This window comes from Vidua chalybeata, chromosome 2 (assembly GCF_026979565.1).
Source record: "Vidua chalybeata isolate OUT-0048 chromosome 2, bVidCha1 merged haplotype, whole genome shotgun sequence".
In the NCBI taxonomy this organism is placed as follows: domain Eukaryota; kingdom Metazoa; phylum Chordata; class Aves; order Passeriformes; family Viduidae; genus Vidua; species Vidua chalybeata.
In genome coordinates, this window is record NC_071531.1 from 111,858,244 (window position 1) to 111,881,762 (window position 23,519).

At 45.9% G+C, this 23,519-nt stretch overlaps 1 protein-coding gene across 6 annotated transcripts in view; it reads right to left on the minus strand.

Annotated features, from left to right (window-relative positions):
- ILDR2 (immunoglobulin like domain containing receptor 2) overlaps positions 1–23,519 on the minus strand; it is a 39,301-nt gene that overhangs the window by 12,378 nt on the left and 3,404 nt on the right. For 4 of the 6 annotated variants that reach the window (XM_053935075.1, XM_053935073.1, XM_053935072.1 and 1 more), the window contains exons 2-6: positions 17,758–18,090; positions 16,583–16,702; positions 6,109–6,165; positions 1,618–1,764; positions 712–888 (exon numbers count right to left, since the gene is read on the minus strand). In XM_053935075.1, coding sequence (XP_053791050.1) covers positions 712–888; positions 1,618–1,764; positions 6,109–6,165; positions 16,583–16,702; positions 17,758–18,090 — 834 coding nt within the window. The remainder of the gene's footprint in view (positions 1–711; positions 889–1,617; positions 1,765–6,108; positions 6,166–16,582; positions 16,703–17,757; positions 18,091–23,519) is intronic. The other 2 variants (XM_053935077.1, XM_053935076.1) reach the window with 1 other exon arrangement.

Below are 23,519 nucleotides of genomic sequence, written 5' to 3' on the forward strand. Positions count from 1 at the left end.
TTGATGGCAGCTTCCTTTGCAGCAGCAAAGTGACCCTCCCTGAGACAAGAGGCATCACACTGAGGCTCTAGGTCTGACACTGATCCACATCTCCTTTCTAGTCAGAAGCCTTTCATCACTCACATTTCACAATTGCAAAGGCTGAACAAAAAAAGTGACTTACTGACTTCTGTAAAGTAGAGAACAGGGTCCAGCCCCAAAAGATCTTGGGCAGAAATACCAAGGGAATAGGTTACTTTGCCCAAAATGCCACAGGGACAGCAAAACATGCTGCAGCAAAAACTGCTGCCAGAATCCAAGCAGTGCCCTACAGAGGGTTGGAAGGACAGTTTACAAAGAGAAAGAAGCTTGCAAGACATCAGCTCTAAGGGGAAAATGGTCCCTGTCTCTGCTCTCCTGAAATCATCTTCATCCTTTTGTCCTCTGCAAGTGAACATCTGCAGCAGTAATGAGAGGGGTCCTGTACAGGAACTTGGCCTCCCATTCCCTGCTGACTTAATGAGGCACCCACAAACTGACTCTGTGTTGATGGCCCTAGAAAAGTTAGACCACGTGGCCCTACTGCAAATGTCATTGTCAGAGACAGGATTAAAATGCAGTTTCCCTGTGTTTCTTCTCTTCACACCACTCGATCGGTGACAATCGTTCCTCCCCTTCCCAGCCCTACTCCCAGTAAGAGGACTGAATGTTGTGCCTGGCACTGCAAATTACCATTTTGGCTTCCTCCACTGGCCTCACTTGGGGCTAAGGGAGGGGGGTGTGACTTATCCATCAGCACAGCAGGAGATGGGACACCAGCTACAGGAACACTGGGGATGTAGTATGGACCTGGCATGGCAGAGACTGCAGGAGGGTACCCAGCTTTTGCTGCTTTGCCTGCTACATACACTGAAAAAGAAAAAGAACAAGAGTTAGCATCACACACCAGCCCCCCACAGGCCCACTGACAAAACCTGCACCACCAGCCCCACGGGAGACAATCAGACAAATAAATTAACAAGGACCAACCTGAATTTCTCTAAGCCTCAAAGAGGGGTTTAAAATATGTACTGCATATAATAATAGGGCATATAATAATAATGGCACTGCAAAATGCCCAGAAAGACACTCAGGGAGTTACAGCCAGCATTACTGCTGCCATGATTTAGTGGCAGTTCAGCTTTAAAAATAACTGATGACTCAAGCAGCAGGATGAGGCTCATGGAACTTGACAGATCTAACTGAGCCTGACCAGGAACCTTGCTGGGTTGCAAGGATTTTGCACTGTTGTAGAGGACAGCTGATTTGCATTGCCAGGAAGAAACCTCCCAGGATGCTCTTAGCTCTGACCCACAACATTCACTGACACAACAACAACTTTGGAATGGGAGCATGACACTTTGGAAAAGCAGGCACAGCTGCCAAGGCAGGGAGGGCTTGGGGAATTACATTTGTAATTAACTTTGAGCATTCAACCATTGAGTAATAGGTCAGATGCTTCACTCCCTAAGAACCAGTTTTTTAGCCAAGCGAAGTGCTCAGGGCAAAGGAAGCAATATTAGCAGATTCTCCTCCTGTTCTGCCAGGGAGCAGAAGTAGCAGGGCAGATTTGCACCAGGCTTGGACAGGGTCACTCACGCGCCCGGGGACAGCAGCAGGACTCAGGACAGCAGGGGCAGCGGACGTAACAGCAGCAGCTGTGTGGGCAGCACTGGCACCAGCAGATCCCCACCAGGAGGAAGAACAGGAACGCCCCCAGGATCACCAGGCCCACAAAGACCCACTCTGGAAAACAAGGGGAGAAAAGGAGATACTTACAGGACTGCACATTGCTGTGGAAGAGAACGTCAGCAACATCCTCCCAGCGGAGAGCATGGGGACAAAACACACAGGTGAATAACAGAAGTGGACAGACTCCCTGTGGGTCTAGGACTAGGTCTACTCCTCCTCTTGTGTCAAAGCAGAAATGGCACATGACAGTGAGAAATAAGCTTCCAAAATGTGGTCCCTTCCAGCAGCATCTCTGGCTAGCTGAGAGGCGAGCAGCACAGAGGCAGGAGCCCTGGCTCCCCGTCCAGAAACCCTTCACCCCACAGCAGACCTGCGCCAATGCCACAGGACGTGCTCCATTAGCGTTTGGACCTCATCAAAGACTCATTCTTCTTGTCCATGTTCATGCCCAGCTTATGTGTTTGTTCCCTACCCACATTCTGGTTTAATGGGACAAAAGATGGTGAAAAGCAGGCTATAAATAGCCCAGTAAACGAGCCAGGCCTGCCCCTTCGCAGCGAGGCCTACGCGCGCAATTATTCTTTTGAATGTGCCGAACGAGCATCCTATTCAGGCAGCCAGGAAACCTAACAACCACTTTTTTTCTCCCCCATTGAAGCCTTCAGACTGATGTGTGCCAGGGCCCAAAAGGGAGCAGCTGAAAAACACCCTACAAGTGAAAGCACGCAAGAGCTGGCCCACAAAAACCAGGATGGGACTTAAAGGGGAAGGGGAAGGAGAAAAGATTTCTCAAACTTTGCTGCTGGAAATGTGGTGGGAGCAGGGCTCAGCCTGTGCCAGGGCAGCACCTACTGCTACACAGGACTTCCACAGACTAAGGGAATGATCAGTGAGCAGATCTGGACAAGAAATTACAAGACTCTGAGCATACACGAGGCCTGGAGTCGGTTTTAAGTCAGAGAAATGCACCAACCTATCTCAAAGCAAGACTGCTGGTGGGGAAAAGACTTCAGGTGTACCCAGGTGGTTATTCAACCACCTTGGAAAAATGGCAAGAAGCAAATAAAGACATGGTGGGGCTGCAGTGGGAAAGGGTTTATCCCCACTTTAGAGGAAAAAAAGCAGACCACTATTTCCAAGCAGAAGTCCAGCATTCACTAAGAAGTCTCCTGGTCCAGTATTATTTGAGATGAAGAAGTATTGATACAAGGATTGCAATGTGCATGAAGAATCACACTGGAAAAAACAGTGCACTCCTCACCTGTGTTGCTAAGCTAAAATGTCAATGGAAAATGTTTCACTTGGACCATTCAAAACAGAATTTTTCCTAGTTCTTAATACAATGCAAAAATAAGAAGTGTCATTTTTGATCCATCCACAGCATTCTGTTTGAACAAAAGTATGATTCTTTACTTTGCTGGAGTTTTCCTTAACTCTTTTACAAACAATTCCCCTTTTTAAAAAATGCCATTTTAAATCTAGAATTTAAAATTTCCTTTGAAAAATGTCAGTCAAAGATCTGGCATCTACAAATCAACACTTCAGAAGTGTGAAGTGAAAATTTTTTTTTAATCCTTTATTTATTTTTTGGCTGACACACATGAATTTCATTTAAATTTGCATTTAATTTTGGTTCCTATGGAATAATATTTTGGGGTTGAACTCATTATATGCTGAGAAAAATTCAGCTGACAAGTAAGGAAAGGGCAGAAGGGAAACATTCATGAATGGGAAAGCAAGAGCTGAGAGATTACTGACCCAGTCCCTCAAGTTCTGCTTCTAGCAGCTGTTTTGTTTAATATTTTCATAAATTACCTTGACATAGAAAATAAGAATGTGCTAAAATATCATGACAGTAAGCAGTAGGGATGCATTGTCACTGAAGGCTGGGACATGTTACACAAAGGGCCAATTGTCCTTGGGTCTAAAACAAGAAATGTGAAATGCAGTATTATCCTGAATTTCAAAGTATGCAGCAATACTTTCAGTGTCACAGGTTCAAAGATAAGAACAATTTCTGTTCTGAACAGGATTTCACTGGTTGAAAAGAACTGAAAAATAAAAGAAATGATCCAGTATACACAGCATTACTGTCACCACTCACACAATACAGCCACCAAAAATGGCAAATGCAGTCCTAGGCCCAATAAGGGAAGAATTTCCAGCAGTATTAAGAAAATATCAATGCCATCACACAAGGCCTTCTCTGCACTTGACTTCATCTGAAGTTACTGATGTTATATAGCTCTGGTCATCTTTGCAGCAGAAAAGACGAATTTAGGCCGGAGCCGATGGAAAGTGGGGATTTATTTGAGGGATGAAGGGACTCTGGAGCCTGCCTGGCAGCAGGGGAGCTGAAGCCTGCTGAGTTACTCTATTAAACAGAAGGCTGAGAGAAGATGTAGCTCCTGCCTGTAAATATGGTAGGAGGATAAATGCAGGAGGAAAAGCAGGTATTACAGTTAAAGATCTTACATAAATGGACAGAAATAGATGATCAGTGATGTAGAGAGAAGCTAAAAGAAGCCCATCAAAGAAAGTGAGCCAATGGCAAAGAGAAAGAGCAAACCGTAGGTCACTCCTAAGCTTGCTATGCTTACAGAAAGATGAAATTACATGGTGCTGGGGAGAGAATGCAAGGTAGAGAGCCAGACTATACTTTCCAGTCCTGTACTTCCTAATCTATGCCAATCTAAGCAACATCTTAGTGGCTTTTTCTTTGTTTTGTTCTCATCTTGTTTTCTGCAACCATCATGGACACAGAGAAGGAGGTGAAACTGTACTGCTTGACACAAGAGGCCAGCCACAGCTATCCAGTGAAACTTAGATATCAGATCTCCAGAGCTATTAATGAGCAATTCACAACCACTCCATAAAGGATAAAAGCCTGGTAGAGGAAAAAACAGACAGTAAGTCCATTAGAAGTGTATCTGTAGTCTCCCTGAAAATATCCTAGGAGTACAAAAGGGGTCAGATTAGTGTGTACGTTGCACAGTGCGGGATACTCACTCAGCATATAAAGTGGATGTTTGAAATCAGTGTCCCAGCCATAGGGACCTGTGAGTCAGGGTTTTACTTCACAGGAAGTTAGACCATTTCCTTTTCTGATGAGGTTAAAAAAACAGCAAAAAGAGCCTGCTGGCTCTTCCTTTAACACAAAACAAAACTGGGATTCAACCAGTTCCCAATACAACTGTGTAATGCTGAGATTCAAATGACTACCAAGCTGACATGCTCTATGTCCTCGCTGTCTGGAAACAACTGGTTTGTGCTCACAGAAGTATCTGCTTTCCTTTACTCAGGTAAGAGGCAACACCAACAGCTGTGGTGTGAAATGTGGTTTGCTGCTGCATCTTACACTTTCTTCTTGTCTACCTATGCAGTGAGGGTACCAGAAAGATATCTGGCCTACACACCACAATATTATACTCATTCAATAAAATTCTAAATAACGGGGGGAAAAGTGTTAGGCAATAGAGAATCAACTGTTATCTATCTATGCTGAAAAGACCAATCCCTCTCCTGCCTTGCAGGAATTCTAGGGAGCTTTGGGTTACACTGGAGGTGGGTGAGTGTCTGCCTTCTCTCCATTTGCATCTCTGGGACAGGCTCAAAAATAGCTTCACACATTTATGTGGAGTTGCATTTTTGCACAAACGTGTGAAAGAAATGCTCCTCGGGCACCACCAGGGAATGATCAGATGACTCGAGGGCTAAATATTCTCACAGCTTTTCCCTTTCAAGAACAATCTGTTGCACAGCCTCTGTCTCCTCTACAAGGAGTGCCAGAACTGGTGGCTCTCACTAGTTTTGGCTAGCAAGGGATTTATCACGTGCACGGAGCTCTCACGTCGGGCCCAGCCACCTGGTGTTACCAAGAAGGTGGCCTGGCCATGCAGCACAAGAGGGGCTGTGCCACTGATGGGGTGCTAGCAATTGCTCTATTCCCAGCACCTCCTGTGCTACCATCTGTGGTGACAGTGGAGCAGTAGCACAGGCCAGGTCTGGGGAGCCGAGTGACTGCACAGGAGCAGCTGACACACAGAGCCACGCAGGGCTGTGGGGTCTCCCAGGCTGAAGCACACTTTCCTCTGTGCTAGCAGGGGGAGAGCAGAGAGCTTGATAGAAAATGTCCCCAGAACAGCTCTGGCATTTCTGCTCTCACACTGATCCTGGCATGACATCAACCATCTCTCTGTGCTGGCTCCCAGCATGGCCCAGCATCAGCTCTCTCAGGTCCAAACCCATCACTTTCCCAGTAAGTGACAGGTTTTTCTCTTTAAATCCCCAGATAAAACACACATACAAGTGAAACATACACCACATAAAGATGCTGCAGAAGGATGAACAGACAAGATGACAGAGGAACAGATGATTAAGGGTGAAATGACTGAATACCTGGCATAATCTCCACAGCAAAACTGGGCAAGAGATCAGCAAGCAGCCCTGTCCTGCCTAGAAAAGACAGAAGGAGGAGAAGAAGGAGAGAGGTTACTGCAAGAAAAACACACTCCCCAGCCCCTGCCTTAGCCTCCAGTTCCCTTCCTCATCAGCCCACTTGCACTCTGCATTATGTGAATTCCTATCAACCACAGATGTCATCCTGCTCGATGCCTGGTGTCTGCCTCTGCACTTCTGCCATTTCTGTGTCCTTGCATTTTATCTTTATCAGCAGAGCTGGGGGGAAAGAATCTGGAACAGAGCTTCTTCAATCTAGGCACAAAATGACAAGAAAAAGGAGTCCCTTTAGCATAGTTACATGGTAACATCTTCCTGGAGTTATGCTCTACACATGCAAAAGCTCCTGGAAATGCACAACAGCCCTTAAACAAAAGGACACAGTTTATTTTTGAAACATACTGATGTCGTTTCTACGGATATGAAACATCTTTAACCCAAGGCTATTGATAAATCAGCCACGTGCTTCCAAAACCCGTGGATGCTGCTCTCCATGTAGGGCTCTGTGAGTGCACTGACAACTCCAGGAAAGGAGCCTTGAAGGAATGCTGTGCATATGTGCTAATTATTTGGAGATGCAGAAGCATCTTGGTGAGACTGTGTGACAAAGGCCAACACCCAATGGAAGCAAACCAGCCAGGGAAGGATTTGTGCAAAAATTTGTGCGATCAGTTTGCAAAAGAAAAAGGAAACAAACAAAAAAAAAAACCCCCAAAAAAAAAAAAAAAAGGCAAGTCCACTTCAAATTTATAATTTACAACCAAATACAAACAAACAAACTCTAAGCCCAAAGGCAGCTTGGTGCCTGTTTGTTTTGGCACAGAATGTCTGGGATATTTCCAGCACACAGCCAACATCCTGCACAGTGCTCAGCTGTAATTTACACACACCTGTGCATTGGCAGAACAGCCCTAAGTGCAGCTGTGCTGTGAACTCTCCCATAGAGCCCCAGGATCATGCTGGGATTTTAAAAGACATGCAGATGGCAGGAGAGATGCACTCTGAAGAGAGACACACATTGTGGGCATTACAACAGGAGCAGCTAAGGGTAAGCTGATGCAGAAGTGGTAGAAAGCTACCTTTAACCTCCCCACATGCCCTCCAGGTCCTGCACTACGCAGCACTCAGACACAGTGATGAACTGGATCCCAAGTTCCTCGGCCTCTAGTCTGTCCTTGGAGGTTATTACAATCAAATTCCCACCATCCGTTTTTCCTCAGTGCTTCAGCAGAGACTCTGTAGAGATCAAAAATCCACAAGGAAGCCTGCTGGATCCATAATGAGTATACCATGACTACAGGCAGTGCTTTGCAGCCAGTTGCAACTCATCACAGCTGACTAGTACTCACAGGAACGCCCATCTTGATGAAGTGGTGCAGAATCCTTAGCAAAAGATAGCATGGTGATGCTTCACATAACTGCTCCCCATTTACCACTTTGAGGGAGGACTCTTGCCACCAGTTTGCTGCAACATTTTCATCTACATTTACAAAGACTTTCATGACATCCTTTGAGTCCATTTCCTGGAATGATCAAGTGTCCAAGCCACTCAGAACTAGCGTTATGTTCCACGTGCATATTAAGTATATCCCTTATTTTGATTAAACAATATGCATTTCTTTTGCAGGCCTTTTGTGCATATGTGAACAGCACCCACATGAACCACATGCATGCAGAATATGGGCAGATATGAGCATGTAGCTCATCTCCCATGTGTTATTACCTCTGCACAAGCTCACATGCAGCCCTAGTGTGAGAGCAGATGCCACTGGACAAATTGCTGGAGGTACATAGCTAATTTAGGGCTTCTACTTGTGGTAAAAAAGGCAAGGAAATGACACCATTAAATGGCAGAAACTCCTTCTCAAATGGTCATTGACAAATGGGTGCCTGCTTTATTTTGAACCTACCTGGAGAGCTTTGAACCCTGCTAGTGCTGGGTACCTTCTGATCTCCAAGAGGAATCACATGTCCAACAAGGAAAAAGCATCCCTTAATATAACAGTGCCTGAGAACTTGGTAAAAACAAAGACAACCAAAGCAGCTCCTCTGTGCTACGCACGAGCAGCCAGTACTTCCCTGCTTGTGCAGCCTCACTTGGCTTGTCAGAGTATCTGCCTGGGGAATTTGCATCCATGCCTTGCCAAGGGGACTCACACAGCCCTGGGGGCCCCAAAGCACCCAGCAGGGATGCACAAAAACTGGAAAGACCCAAGGCAGCAGCAAACCCCACCACAACTCAGCCTGAACTCTGCCTGCCTCGCCCAGACCACCTGGCAGCCAGTGAGTGCAATGCCCACCCCTGGACTGCCATCCCCCCAGCAGCTTTCCACAGCTCAGCCCCTCCCAGCCCCCAGCTGGATAAATCCCCTGATTAACCCTTCCCCACACCATTCCTTCAGGGAAGACAACAGGCTGAGGCTGCCCATGGTTGCCCCAGCAACGGGAGGCTCCCACCACTGTTCTTCATTGAGGGTGACTTTCTCCCCTCTGCTGCTGCTGCCAGCAACAAGTGGAGCAAAAATCCCCTTGTCCTGCCAGCCAGAGGGCACAGGGACACAGCGACAGGGCAGCTCAGGGGGGCAGCTCTGCCACTGGCTATCACCTCCCGCCCCCTGCAAGCCTGGCCCACACATGGGCACAGCTCAGAGCCAGGTGGTGGCCACAAAGGGGATCCCAGGGCAGTGCCCTGGTGGGTCACACACTGCCCAAAACAGAGAGCAAGGTGTCCTTTTGGACCCATGGCTGTATGCGCAGGCAGGAGGCAGTCAGAGCACCCATGGCCAGCATTCACCCATCTCTCCATGCCTAGGATGCTCTTTCCATGGGCTTTAAACTCACCTCCTTCTCTCTCATTTCTTTCAAGAAAGTTTTAAAGTGGATGCTGGGGCTAAATAGCAATTGGTGGGGAAGAAACAATTCAGTAAAACATCCTGCCAAGAGACCATCTGGCCACATCACCTCTGCACAGCAGCTCTGCACACCTGGGAAAGGGCTGCAGGCACTCCAAGCCATGGCTGGGCACCACTGCTGAGTCACAGATCTGTGCTCCCACCCACAAGAGCTTTGTGTCCTCTGTGCAAGCTCCCACCACCCAGGGGATAGAGGGAATAGACAATGGCCCCGTTTTCCAGGGTTGTCCCGGGTGACTGTGTCAGAGCTAGGAGCTTGTCCTCATTCTGCAAGGATCTGGGACATGTGCCATCGCTATTCCCACCATGCTGCTGAAGGGTTTTACCTGCCCACAGTGGCCTCTCACCAGGCACCTCACACGCCCCAGGCCCCAGCCAGCCTTGGAATGCAATGGAGCTTGCAAGCACCCCATCTGCACTGGCAGAGCACAGGAGGAGGAATGGGAGAGGAAAAGCTGAGGGGATGCAGAGCAGCTCCAAGAGGTGCAGACACACAGCAGAGGCCAGCGAGGACAGGAGTTAATACACAGGAGGCAGGCAGGCGACAGAGCAGTGAGCAAATAGCAGCAGAGCAGGGAAGACCTGGAGTCAAGCACACAATTAGCAGAGAGTCTGCAGAGAAGAGACACAAAAATAATTAGGGTAAGTGGTGCAGCTGAAAAGAACTGATGGCATGAATAAAGTAGGCGCAGGTGCAGTCAGAAACACGGCAATTGGGTAAATATGGGAACATGGCAAATACTGGCAGTTGCATAAATGTGATAAATATTGGGTAACTATGGCAGTAACTGCTGAACTGTTTTCCTGTTTGAAGGCTGCTTCCACAGCCCAACCTGCTGCAGTGGGATCACAGGACACAGCAACTACAGAGGGAATTATTTCCTTCTCAGTGGTGGAAAACTTTGCCAAGCCATGCCACAGCAAGAGGCCCCTGGCAAGGGACACTGGCCTGAGGAGAGGCTGGAAAGCATAGGAGAGGAAGTGTGGTTCTTGTAAATCAGACACTTTTCCAAGGCAGCTGCTGTGAGATTTATTGGGGGAGCATGGCTCTGCAAAGTGTTCCTCTGTGCTCCCTCTGCTTGCAGTAAACTTTATCCTTCCTTCCCATCCTTCTCTTCAATTGGACGGAGAAACAGCAGCAGCCCCTTTTGGAGATCAAAGTTTTAGCAGGCAACAAAGACCTCCAAGGAGGCTGTTGCCATGGCTACCTTAGTAACCGCGGTCTTTTAATCACACCGGTCTCCTTTGTGAGCAGCCAGCGTGTGGCTGTCGCTGGCAAATAAGGAGGAAAACAGAGGTAAAAAACCTTGGCAACAAGTAGCACTTCTAATCGGTGTGAAATAAACAACCAGGAGTAGGCTGGGCTAGATGAGGGGGACTGGAAGCAGGTTACAAAGGCAGCACCACAGTGGTCTGGGGCAGTGCATCGACACTTTTCCAGGATTTTTAAGAGGAAGTGTGCCAATCCCTTCCTTCGCCTGCTGGCACTACCCACCTTTGGTCACAGCTCGAGGTCGGTGAGCCCTCTCTGTGGAGCTGCTCACAGACGTTTTCCCAGCTGAGATGTGGGCCAGCACATGCCCAACACAAGGCCACCAGCACAACTCTGCCAACTCCTGTGACCGAGCACTGGCTCAGATGCTACTGGCAGCTTTTCAGCAAATCAGAGCAAAATCCTAAAACCAACATCATGCAAGGGAAAATTCTGCCAAGAACTTTTCAATCTCCGAAATCATGTCAAATTTTATTATACAGTCTCTCCTGGCATAGAAGAGACTCCAAACCTGGCTATATTTATACCAGCTATTGAGTCACTTTGCTGAGTAAGAACTGCCTTATTAGCATTGCACACCATACACACATGTCCCAGTGGAGATTTATCCTCACTGAAAGTCAACACATGTCTCTATTAGTACATTAATTACTGTACAATATGCTGTGTGTATATGCATCTACATTCTTTACTTTACATTCTTTACTACTATTACTATGCGTGTGAGACTTTTTGAATTGTGGGTTTAGGCTATATGGATACTGGCTGATTATATAAACTGCAGAAGATGTCAGTTTACCAATGTTAGTTGCCAACTGTCTCCAGAAATTAACACAAACCTCAAGTACTAATTGTTGTTATTTAAACATAACAATGGGAGAAACATCAGCTTCTTACTTGGGGAATTTCAGGTCTGTCAGACTGACCTTGGTGCTCAGGAAAGTTACAGAATAGATGATCTTGAGTGTGACCACACAGCACATACAGGACAACCAGAGGATCAGAAGGATCCAGGAAAGGCAAGTCCTCCTTGACCAAGCTGACCTCCTTTTATGACCAGGTGACCCGCCCAGAGGATGAGAGAAAGACTGTGGATGTGCCTTCCTGGACCTAATAAAACCTTTGGGAGTGTCTCCCACACCATTTTCCTGGAGGAGCTGCAAGTGCCACAGGCTGGGGAAGAGTGGCTGGAAAAGTGTGCAATGAAAGAGGACCTGGGGTGCTGGTCAAGAGCAGCTGAACATCAGCCAAAGTGTGCCCAGATGGGCAAGGAGGCCAATGGCATCCTGGTTCGGATCAGGAATAGTGTGGCCAGCAGGAGCAGGGCAGTGATTGTCCCCTGTTCTCAGGGTTGGTGAGGCCCCTCAAGCCCTGTGTTTATGTTTGGGCCCCTCACTCTGAGGAAGGCTTTGAGGGGCTGGAGTGTGTCCAGAGAAGGGAAAGGAGCTGGGGAAGGGTCTGGAGCACAAGTCTGATCAGGAGTGACTGAGTGTGCTTAACCTGGAGAAAAGGAGGCTCAGTGGGGACCTTACCACTCTCTACAACTGCCTGAAAGGAGGGTGTGGAAAGATGGGTCAGTGTCTGTTCCCAGGGAAGAAGTGACAGGATGAGAGGAAATGGCCTCAAGCTGTACCAGGGCAGTTTCAGGTTGGACAGCAGGAAGAACTTTGTCACTGAAAGGGTGGTTAAGCACTGGAATGGGCTCCCTGGGCTGCTCAGGAAAGTGGTGGAGTCACCATCCCTGGAAGTGTTCAAGAAACAACTGGATGTGGCACTTCGTGCTACTGTTTAGTTGAGATGGTGGTCTTCAATCAAAAGTTGAACTCAGTGATCTTGAAGGTCTTCTCCAACCTTAATGATTCTATGATTCTGTGATTAAGCATTAAATAATATTTCACTGATACATGGTTTATGTAAAATTAGCTGCTGAATTGGATGGAAAAGAAAGCTGGCGATATCTGTCTAGCAAAGTGCATGGATCACTAACCAAAGCATCAAACCAACAAGTGGCATTAGTGGAGTACTTTCTGGCCTCTTCCAGAAACTCCTGGGGAATGGAGTTTTGTGAAAGCATGTCTAAGCTATGTAAAACCTCAGAATGCAAACATCACCGAGCTTGCACAGACCTATTGTGTTCCAGGGTGCCCAGTTGTGCTGAACTGTATGTACAGGCACTGCTCTGTAGCTGTTCCAGCTTGGGAAGGGAGCAGTGTGGCAGCTTCCATGGGTCCCTGCACCTGGTTAGTAAATTCTGGCTCTTGGGAAGCCTTATTGGGTTATATGCAAGGCCATGCAATGAAGCTGGACTGCTTCCTGATGTGAGCTGGTGACATGAAGCCAGGATGACACTGACACTGCACTGTACTTCTGGTTTGAAGGTTACTCCAGGCACGCTGCATCCCTGCATTGGTACATGTGCAGTTCCCTTCAGAAAGGCTGCAATGAATTATTTTACTGAAGCCCATTGACATTCTCATATAAAAAAGCAATACACTGGGGCTACAAATAACAATATGATTAATAGCACTGTCTGTGTTTCAAGAAGCAGGACATTAGCTGCCAGCTACTATGACAGAAATGTAGACTTTCTTCAATTAAGGATTCAGTCTTTTAGATCCAATCACATTAAAAAGTTTAAAAAATAAAATTCATAAAGTTTCAAAGGGATTCATTAGTGCAACTGTAATGTCAGCAAAGGTTCTCCTTTTCTAATAAAACACATGAGTGCAGGGAGTATCACTTGATTCCTGCTGTGGAATTGCTAAGCTCTGGACTAGTCTGCAGCAGAAGCACAGTTCATACAGTTTCCAGCACACTACATCCTGTTTGGAGATTCCAAATGCCATCAAAATGCACATATATCAGAGAATCACAGAATCTTTTAGGTTGGAAAAGACCTCTGAGATCATCAAGCCCAACCTGTGACCAAACACCACCAGACCATTGAACAGAGTGCCACATCCAGTCTTTCCTTAAACACCTCAGAGACAGTGACTTCAACACCTCCCTGGGCAGCCCATTCCAATGTTTAACCAACCTTTCTGTGAAGAAATTCCTTCTGATGTCCAACCTGAACCCCTCCCAGCACACCTTGAGGATGAGCCCCCACCTTGCTACAACCTCCTTTCAGACAGTTGCAAAGAATAATAAGGTCTCAAATATATTTTTAAAATATATGTGTAATAGTATTTTTTTTAATTTAAATTCTCTCCTTACTCTAGAGGAGGTTCACCACCAGCCAATCTGCTGTGTTTCTGAGACAGAGGTTGCCACTTCTCTTCCCTCACCTGCACTGATTCCCTTAGAGAAAGTTAAAGTCCCTGACTAAGCAAAAGATACTGTATGGTCTTTTCAGCAAAGTACATAATAAACACATGCCTAACATCAGGTATGCCTTATAAATCCTATCAGCTTTGCTGAGCACAAATGGATATAAATAAATGCTTGTATGCTTTTCTGAAATAAGCTTGACACGAGGACAGCACATGGGATTCTCTGATGCTACCCAGAGCTGACCAGCAGCTCAGTGTGTCAACATGACACATCCAGGTAACAAAACCCAACATGCAATCCCATCATCACCCAGGCTCCCTGGCTACTTAAGAGGTCACTGAAGATCTCTGTGATCACTTTCCTGAGAAAAAAAGGAAATACTGTAATTTGCCCAGGTTTTAGATTTTGCTCCAAGTTGTGATAAAGTGCCTTTTGATCAATTTTTCATGGTATGATTCACTGTATAAAAGCAGGACCCTGCACTTTTAGCTAAACAAACTTCCATTAATTTATTGATGCTATTAGTATGATATCTACCATTTTTGCTTCTCAATCCTTTCATGATTTCAACATGATATTAAACTGCCCTTTCATCCTGGCATTAATATGAAACCACTAGAATGGATATTTTCCTATTTCCTTTTCCATTCTGAATTTTCTTTCACCCCAAGGATAACATGAGTGGGTAGAACCTCTGCTCTATTCCAAATTCTAATTTATGCTGAAATCACGCAGCAACCCCAAAATAAGCCATGTAAATTGTATCTGAGAGACCACTGTCAGCAAGGAGCAAACAGCATTGTGCTCTGGGAATTGTAACATCTCTCACACACTATCCCTCTGCTGCTCCAACCTCTCTAACAGGGAGTCTGAGTTCCACCCAAAGAGCAGCAGAACAGCAAAAAAACCCTTTTACCACATGTCCCCTAGGACTGTAAGATTGCTACAACCTATATCCGTATTCAGTGTCTCCCTCCAAGCAATGGGAACAAAAAATATCCCAGAATATGCAGAATATTAAGGAATGGTATTTTCATCACTGGCTGCTTCATCGTTTAGCCATCAATAGGGAGAGATAAAGGAAAACAAAGAAAAAATAACAGCAAAGGCAGAAGGAAAAGAAAAAGTGGGAAGGGGAAGAGAGGGAAGGAGGAAAACAGGTAGGTAACCCTGGAATTGCACCAAAAGCTGGAATGTTGCCTCTACCCAGGAAATGCAATATACAGAAGCTGCCTAACAGCATGAGGCAGAAGGAAGCCCACGACAAGTCTGCTTTCATGCTGCTGCCAAACTTGGCAGAGAGCTGCATAAAGGGCAAGGTCAGGCCCAGAGGCGGAACAGAAAAGCAGATGTGGTCAAGGGTGATGCAGCCTAAACTACATGTGTCCCCCAACATAACCACAATGAACTGGGGGCAGAGACATCAAACCAGCTCCAGAGGAGGGGATTTCTGAGTTTTCTCCCCACAGCCTTCTGTACACACTGAAAAACCAATTCTTCCTGTTACCATGGTACTATTCCATCACTGGTGTCTGAGCACAGTTGTAGCTATACAAGAGGAAGACACCAAATCCTAGACAGGAAGGTGAAAAAGGGACAAAAATTCAGCAGCTCATCACTACAGAGACACAGAACCTCAGGAGAGGATTTTAACAGCTACCACTGCCACCTGGCAAAGATAACCTCACCTGAATTCACACAGGTTGATCTGGGCATGTTAGTAAGTGGCAGATGATACACAGTCACACTGTGGATTTACACAGGCGTGTGAAACTGTTTTCTGGAGTGACCAGACTGACCTTCCACTCTCTGACCTTCCACTCCAACTGTCCGTTGTTTGGCTGATGTTAAAGGGGTGAGGAGAGGCAATGGCACTGTGACAGCCACTCACCCATTCAGACTGGTTTACTTGGTGATGATAACTACAGCTCCAAATATAAACACCAATTAAACTCTGACCTTTGGCAGGACATCAAGGGAACGCTTGACAGATGTGTTCTATTGTACACCTCCACAGATCACCTACACACTAGCAACCCAAGCTTTTTAATATTTCCATCACAGGATGCACAGATCTTTACACACAAGAGCCATGGTGAGGTCTTAAGGTGAGCTGGGAAAAACTCAGTTTGGTCTCCTGGGGCATCCAGGGTTGAAGTGCTACAGCTGGTTACAGGCGTGTTAACAAAAGCCCCTGAAAGGCCCATTCCACTCTGCTTTTCTCCTCTAGCTGGAATGGCTGCTTTTCTGACCTTTACAGTGAGCTGTGTCATGGAAGCCACCACTGAAAGTAAACCCTGCAAATAGGGAAGAAACTGATCCTGCTCAACACACTGCTCAAAGGAACTTAACAGAAACAGAGCCAAGCACACACACCACAGAGAGGGTAGGTCCTGTTAGTGGCAGCACCAGGTCAGACCTGATTAGGATGACTGTGAAACTGCACCTCTAACTGGACAAAAGTGTGATCAGGCACACAAAAAAAAATCTCCCAAACTGACACATTCAACACAGTGCTTCTTGACAGCCTCACAGGTCAGAAGAGTGGGATGAGGACTGCAAAAATCACAGGATCTGATGTCTTCTGGGTGTCTGCTGTTAAAAGACTCTGTCTCAAGTGCTCATTTTGCTGCAGGTTTTTTGTTTTATCCCTTAAAAACAAGGGTTCTGCCTTTCCATAGCCCCACATTCTCTGCAGTCATTTACGCCTGTGTAACGTGTGAGCAGTGTGGGTGTAAACATTACTATTCTGGTTTGGTAGCATTTGCCACCCACTTTGCCTAGGTGTGAATGACTGCACAAGGTGCAAGGCAATGGTGACAGTGCTGCAGGGACTGTTTTACATAGCTCTTACACCCATAGTAATACAGTGCACGGGGATGGAGGGATAGCAAGAGAGCAGGAGGAAAGGTGCATCAGGTATCTGCTGAAAAAGCAGCCTGACAAGAGGCCTCACCAAGAACAAGCAGCTCCACTGATTCTTCATTCTTGCCCTCCACATCATCAGGTGTGATAATAAGGCAGTAATAGAGGCCACTGTCTCCCCACATCAACTTCCCAATTTGCAGGTCTGCATCTGGAAGGCAAAAAAGAAAAGTCAGGTTTTCCCTCCAACACTTACAGGAAGAATGGAGTGTTGAATGCACTGGGTCCATCTCTGTGTCCCAAGAAGAAGGGTTAACCTTATCCAGAATATCACAGTATTCAGGAAAAAACAACGGGTCAGGACTTCTGGCTGTGGGTGGGAAAACAGATAATGCTGCAGAGGCAGCTCACCCTGCAAGTGCCAAGAGCAGAAGGGGTCATGAATGTCTCTCTGTCCTTCCTGTCACCTGGGCCACAGGTCCCAACACTATTCATGTCATGGAAGGGTTTAGACAGTGTGTCCTCTACAGCACCTCAGTCATTTGTGAAGAGGTTATGCAGAGACAAAGGAAAACACTCCCTCTTGTGAGGCTGATCGCACGCTCTTCACACCAAGGAGTCTCCACTTCTGGCTAGGTGGTCTCCCCAGTCAGACACCTTGCACTTTCGAGGGACAAGGTCTCTCACACAGCCTTCCAGACAAAAATGTTTAAGGACCTTGCCATCCCTCATCTCCACCCAACCTGACTTCACCCCACAGAAATCTCTTCCTTTCACTCTGCCCAAAGCTGTGTGGGTTTAGGTTCATGACAGAGTAAGCTGGTGAAGTCTGTGGCTGAACAAACATAAGGTGTAGGATAATCTTGGTATTTCAGAAGTAGGAAAACATCAGTGGCATTTACAAGGAAGAAAACCCTATCCTGCAGAGACTGAATTTGTATATCTTGCTGCCACCTCTTTGCTAAAGAAAATCTATATACTCAGCAATATGCAGAAGTCAGGGAAAAAATCTTCCACTTCAAGGAAAGGAAAGAAGGATACTGTGTTTGAAGACCTTGGTGGAGTCAATTGAAGGGAAGTGCCAAAGTAAATTACCTTTGGGTCTAGGATTGGTTGGGTGAATCCTAAATGTCTGACTTACAACAGCTCCCTTCCCACAGCCTTTTCTGAGGGAGTCAAGTGAACAATTACTGCCAGACTCCAATATCCCAAATTGCTGAGGGTCCATTCCAGCCCCACCAAGCATCACCGAGGTAGGAGAGTTACCATGGACAATGCTGACGTCTCTTTCCTTATAGAAGTCTCCTATGGTGATGGCAGATCCCTGCTTGGAGGCCACGACACGGACTGTCCTCCTGCTGTCCACACAGTCCAGGTAGGGATCCCAGTCCAGGTTCCTCTTGCTCATTGTTTGCAAACCAGAAGTCACCATACCCAGAGCTTCTCCCATCCGGTCCTGGCAGTAGGATTTGTACCTCCACTGTACCACAGCTGGTTGGGTGGAAGAAGTAGAGAAATGGCAGCGAAGCAGAGCAGGCTGAAATAACATGGCCACCTTCTTCTTCTCTGGCACAGTGACCTGCAACCCTTCCACCTCAGCTAGAAGACAAAAACATGAGTATCATATGCCTTGGCACTGCTTGAAGAGGGAGCTACTGCATTTTATCACAGCATCTTTCTCCCCACATAGATAAAATTGTCCATCTGTTTCAGGTGCTAGGGCGCAACACTCCTTAATGTATGTAAGCACGGATGTTGGCAGCAAAAATAAGTTTGCTTTTTCATAGCTTACAGTCACAAAGAAAAACACAGCATGATGGGCCTGAAGGCTCAAATGTTATAGAAGCCTTAACACAATGGTGTGATGATTCACAGCTTCTGGGGCAGGTTCAAACATAAGGAAGATGTATTTTAGGGATGGCCATGCTCCATTTGTACAGCAGGTCAGCCAAGGGGCCAGATCCCGAGTTTATGACAATGCCACTGCAGAATAAATCACCTCCCTCCCCATTTCAGTGGCATCACACCTCCTCTTTACAAATCAGGCAACACACAGTGCCTGGACCAGCACATTCTGCGCTGGTGCCCAGTTAGTGCTGCCTGCTCTGCCAAACTCCAGAGATGCACAAAGGAGTGGATCCAAATCACAGAGCTCTTCCCAGGGCTGGCAAGTAGCACTGAGACAAATTGCTCCATGTGGGAGGTGTGGAGAAAAAGGGCCCAAACTCTCAAGTTTTTCACATTCCCAGGGAGGAGAGGGATCTCAACATGTAATGTTTATCTAGCAGCTGACAGGAGAGCTGCAGCCTGGACCTGATGCATTAAGACCTGATGCATTAAGAAGATGCAGGGGACTGCTGTTACAGCTTTGTGTAGCTGAGAAAAAGTCAGTGAGCAATGTCAGCCTTCTAGAAAGTAAGAAACTCCATCCAGCCACAGGGATATGGCCAAAACTCCCCCACATGCCCTTCGTCGCTTCCCTCCTTGTGCTGCAGGCAGCAATGTCTGAGAGCACTCACATTAACACTGAAAAAAGGGACTCAGGTTCAGTATGGAAAATGCTGGTGCTACCACACACCTCACCCAGAACAGGTGGAAAAGAGGCAATACAAAGAGAAACAGGGAAAAAGAGGAAATACAAGGAAACATTCAAGACAGCAAAGCAGAAGAGAAAGCATACACAACATCTGCAGAAGGGACTGGTGGACTTGGAGAAGGTTAGTGAGGAATGAAAAGACTGAGGACAAAGAGATATCAAGAAGCAGTAGAAAATAAGGGAAAATGTAAGAAAGAGGGGAAAAAAGAGTAAGGATAAAGTATCAGAGCAAATACAGGATAACAATCGAGAAGCTTGCATTCAGTTGGAAGAAGCTGAAGAAGGTGTCTCAGCCCAGGTCAAAATGAGTACAAAGGGCTGCAGTCAGGTTGCAGGAGATTCAGAAATAATGTAGAGAAGAGAGGAAATGGAGTCAGCAAAAATAACCCACCCACTCCAGAAAGCAGAGATGAAAAGGAGATGGAAATTGGCAAAAGAAAGTGAAATGACAGGAGTTATCTTTAGAATGGAGGGGGGAAAGGCATAGACTAAAGGACTGGAGCTTGAAGCAGACAATAAATGAGAGAGCAATAAATGCATCAACTGTATAACAGCAGGCATGAAACTACAAGGTCAAGCTGGAGACAGCTGTAGACCTGAAAAGCAAGAGTGAGCAGAGATTGCATGATCAGGATTCAGAACCAAAGGAAAGGGAAGAGGCTGATAAAACAGTGAATATTAAATTCAACAGGTTATCACTGTCTGCAGTGATACACTGTCTGCAGCGAACTGTAAAGCACAATGAAGTCTATAAATCCCAGTTGGAGAGGAAAACACAGCATGGACAGAACCTAGGGAAAAGCTTATTTCAGAGAGGCAAGGTCACTGATACTGACCTAGACAGAGCTACTGATCTAGGCAGGATTGGACCTTGGGGACTACTATGTGAAGGCTTGAGGAGCACAAGGGTGCTCTGGCATTTGCATAGAAATGTTATATTATGCATATAATAAATGCAGGACATCATGAACATTGTCCTTGTGCCATGTGGGAGTGGCACAGGAGGTTATCAGTTTTGCCAGAAGTGCCTGGACCCAGCTCCAAACGCTGAAGTGTGGCTGTTCTCCAGAGTACCACCAAGCACAGCTGAGGTCTCCCACGGGACAGGCAGGGAATGAGGCAGCTCCTGCACTTCCCCAAGACACAGGCAGAGAGATTATTCAGGAAGTGGCAGCTGGGACATTTCTGCCAGGCTTCCTCTACCCAGGGACCAAGCACAGGGGCCATGTGGCACAAAGGGAATGCCACCACTTGCTTCTCAAGGTGAACCAAGTGGTGATGCCTAATCCTCTTCTCTCCAGAGATTCACACTTTTCTGGGAAACATGAAGAACACCTTGAAAAACCAATGGGTCCAGTCAGACCTGTGTCTGGCAGCTCCATGACCCCTCAGAGTCTGAGGCCAAAGCCAGCATGTGGCATGAGCTGATCAAGTGACTCATCACGTTACCTCAGCTTCAGGGATAGAACAGTGACACACTGAATATTTCAATCTTTCCCTTGTGAACCAAGTATGCTGCTTAGTTAACACAGTGCTCTCAGCTAACCATGCACCACAGCCCTCCTTCCCTGTTAATGAGATTAATGAGTTTGGCAAGCCAGGGACTGCTTTAATAAATGATTAGCTGAGCTTTAGAAAATTCTCATCTGACTAACTTTCCCCACCCTACCCCCATGTGAATGTCTATATCAAGAAAAGAAAAGCAGCTTTTGGGAAAATACAGGAATTCTTTTTCTACTAAAAAGCATTTTGGAGATGTGCAGAAAATTATCTGGCATATTCCATATTCCATCCCAAGCTCTTTATTAACTTCTTAAGTATTATTTTCGGATTCCTTCCAGGAATAGCATTTAAGAGCAACACAGTGCCTCAGATTGGGAGACTGGAGCAGAGGAAACTTTTAGATCTATTTAAGTCAAATTATATATAATTACATATGGCTGAATTGGGAAATTATACACCTGTTATTTCCTCTGCCAAAAAAGAATTACTGGAATTGATTCTGTATGTCACTGCTGTAAGAGTGTCCACCAAAAAGGCCACCAGGATGTTTGACTGCCTGAAGACAAGATGGTGGCTTTATATTGATCAGTCATGTCCAGGCATAGGGATTATGAGACTTCCTAAACTTCAAAAAGAAACCACTGACCTCAAAATAGAGTGTAGCCAAGACAAGAAGAGCCTCAGATGTATCACAGGGCAGAACTCTGAGATGTTAATACAGCAGAGAAAGAAAAAAAAAGTGAAATATGTGAAAAATTATGAGAAGCTTAGTGACAGCACTATGGTAGCTCCTTAGTTTAATACAAATAGGACTAAAAAGAAACTGAATTGTGTTGTGCTGTGTTTTGACTGATGCAGACAGAGCAAAATTAGCCTTTACTTCAAAGTCATGGCAGAAATGCAATTCCTGCACTCTAGAGAAGGAACCTGTTCATTGTGAATTTCACAATGTTTCAAGTTCAACAAGAAAAAAATCTAGCTCCTGGGAATCTCATGACTACATGACTGTTTTGCGTTCCTCCCTTCTTGCTCTCCTAAACCCAAAGAAAAAGGTCTGAAAATATTAATCAATTGCATCTTATAAACACTGTTATCCTTTCTCTTGGAAAATAAAAAGAATCCATGGTTTTGTGGGTCTGTACAAATATATATACACACACACACACTCCCGGAGAAAGAGCTTAAAAATAATCACACTTCCGAAATATAATTGTATGGGGTTTGTCTGTTTCAATTGGCAATGTGCATTTGTCTCCTTGCTCTGATTCCTTTCCTGAACTATCCTCAGATTATGCATTCAAACTATGCAATCAACACTACACACAAGCTACCACTAATACATTTCACTGGTGATTAAAGAAAATTCCAGGAAGCGATTACAGAGGGGATATTTGTAAGGGCGGGTTTGAGCCTTGTGTGCCTGATCTTCCTAAGCGCCTTCCCTGAGCAAGAGAGAAGGCAATTGAGAGGTGATAACTGAGGCTTTTGGTTTGCCACTGACCTCCAGAGAAGCCTGTGCCTCCCCGAGATGAAATAAATCCCAGGAAGATTTAACTTCACTACACAGCCTCCAGGAATAGAATCACAGAATGGTTTGGGTTAAATATCATGTAGTTAGAATAAAATTGATCTGAAGCACCAAACCCTGGAAGTAATGGCAAAGCCAAATACTGTTGTTCAGTAGAACATGTCTCAAGCTGCATCCTTCTGGAACACACAAGACTCAAGTCCAAGAGAAGGAAGGCAGCACACATTATTCTTCAGGTCACATGGGTCTCTCTAGCTAGGCATGTATCTCATCTCTTTCTTTGCAATTATTTGGCTCATGCTACTGCTTGCCTGAATCTACAAAACTACAAAAATTGCATCCTCCATTTTCATGTACCTTTATTGACAGGAGTGGCAGTTGTGCACACAGCAGAATGGAAATCACTGGGTCCTGAACCAGGCACCTCTGGAAAGTTACTCCTAGACTTTACCTCAGGGCTTTGGCAGAAAAGCATCTGCTACTGGTAAGAGACAGTGCCCTTAGGGTAGCTTATACCACTTCCCAAATAAAATAAACTGTTGGGCAAAAGTATCATTGGTTTTGGCACCTTGGATACTATGTATAATTTCAAAGTGCTCTCTCCCCCACTGCTGAATACTGGTACACCATTCACACTTTCATATGTGGATCAAGCTTGAATCAGGAAGATCTGGGCTTTGAGACCAGAAAGACAGAAATTATAAAGAGATGTGTAAACAGATGAATGGCAAGCCAGTGGGATCACTGAGATTGTATTGTACAGGTTCTTGCCTACTCATGTTGGACTACATCCAATCCATGCAATTTGTCAGCAAAAGCCATCACCCTCAGATTATGGCGAGTGCTTATGGGAAATTAATTGGATGCCTTGGTCTGGTTCCTATCAGACTTGTGTTCTTAGCAACGTGACCACTAATTGTCAACTTTTTTTGGAAGCAAGAAACCAGTGCCTGAACAAGTCAGCTGCAGCTGAGGTGAAAGCATGGTTCTGTTTTCAACAGCTCCATAGTAAAAACAAGAATTTCAGCTCTCCAGCTACTTAATCTGGAAAGGGGAGAACCCAAAGCAGCAGCAGAAGAGCGTGGCCTTGCACAGCCAGCACTCACAGCACAGAGCCTCAACACAAAAACACTCCATGTAGGACAGCCCAGGCTGTGCAAAATGACTACAGTAGGCATTGGGCTATTCCTTGCTCTTACCCATTCTCTGTGGTGCTCTCCCCAGGCACCCCTTGCTCCTCATTTCATTCTCTTCATCAGCTTCCCTGTGCTCATTACACTTCTTTACCACAGCCCCTTTCACACATTCACAAAAGTCACCCTGGATACTCTCAGGTGAATTATCTCAGCTCTGGCCACCAGATCAAACCCACCCTGTCTTACTGCTGTCTGAAACCTGTTA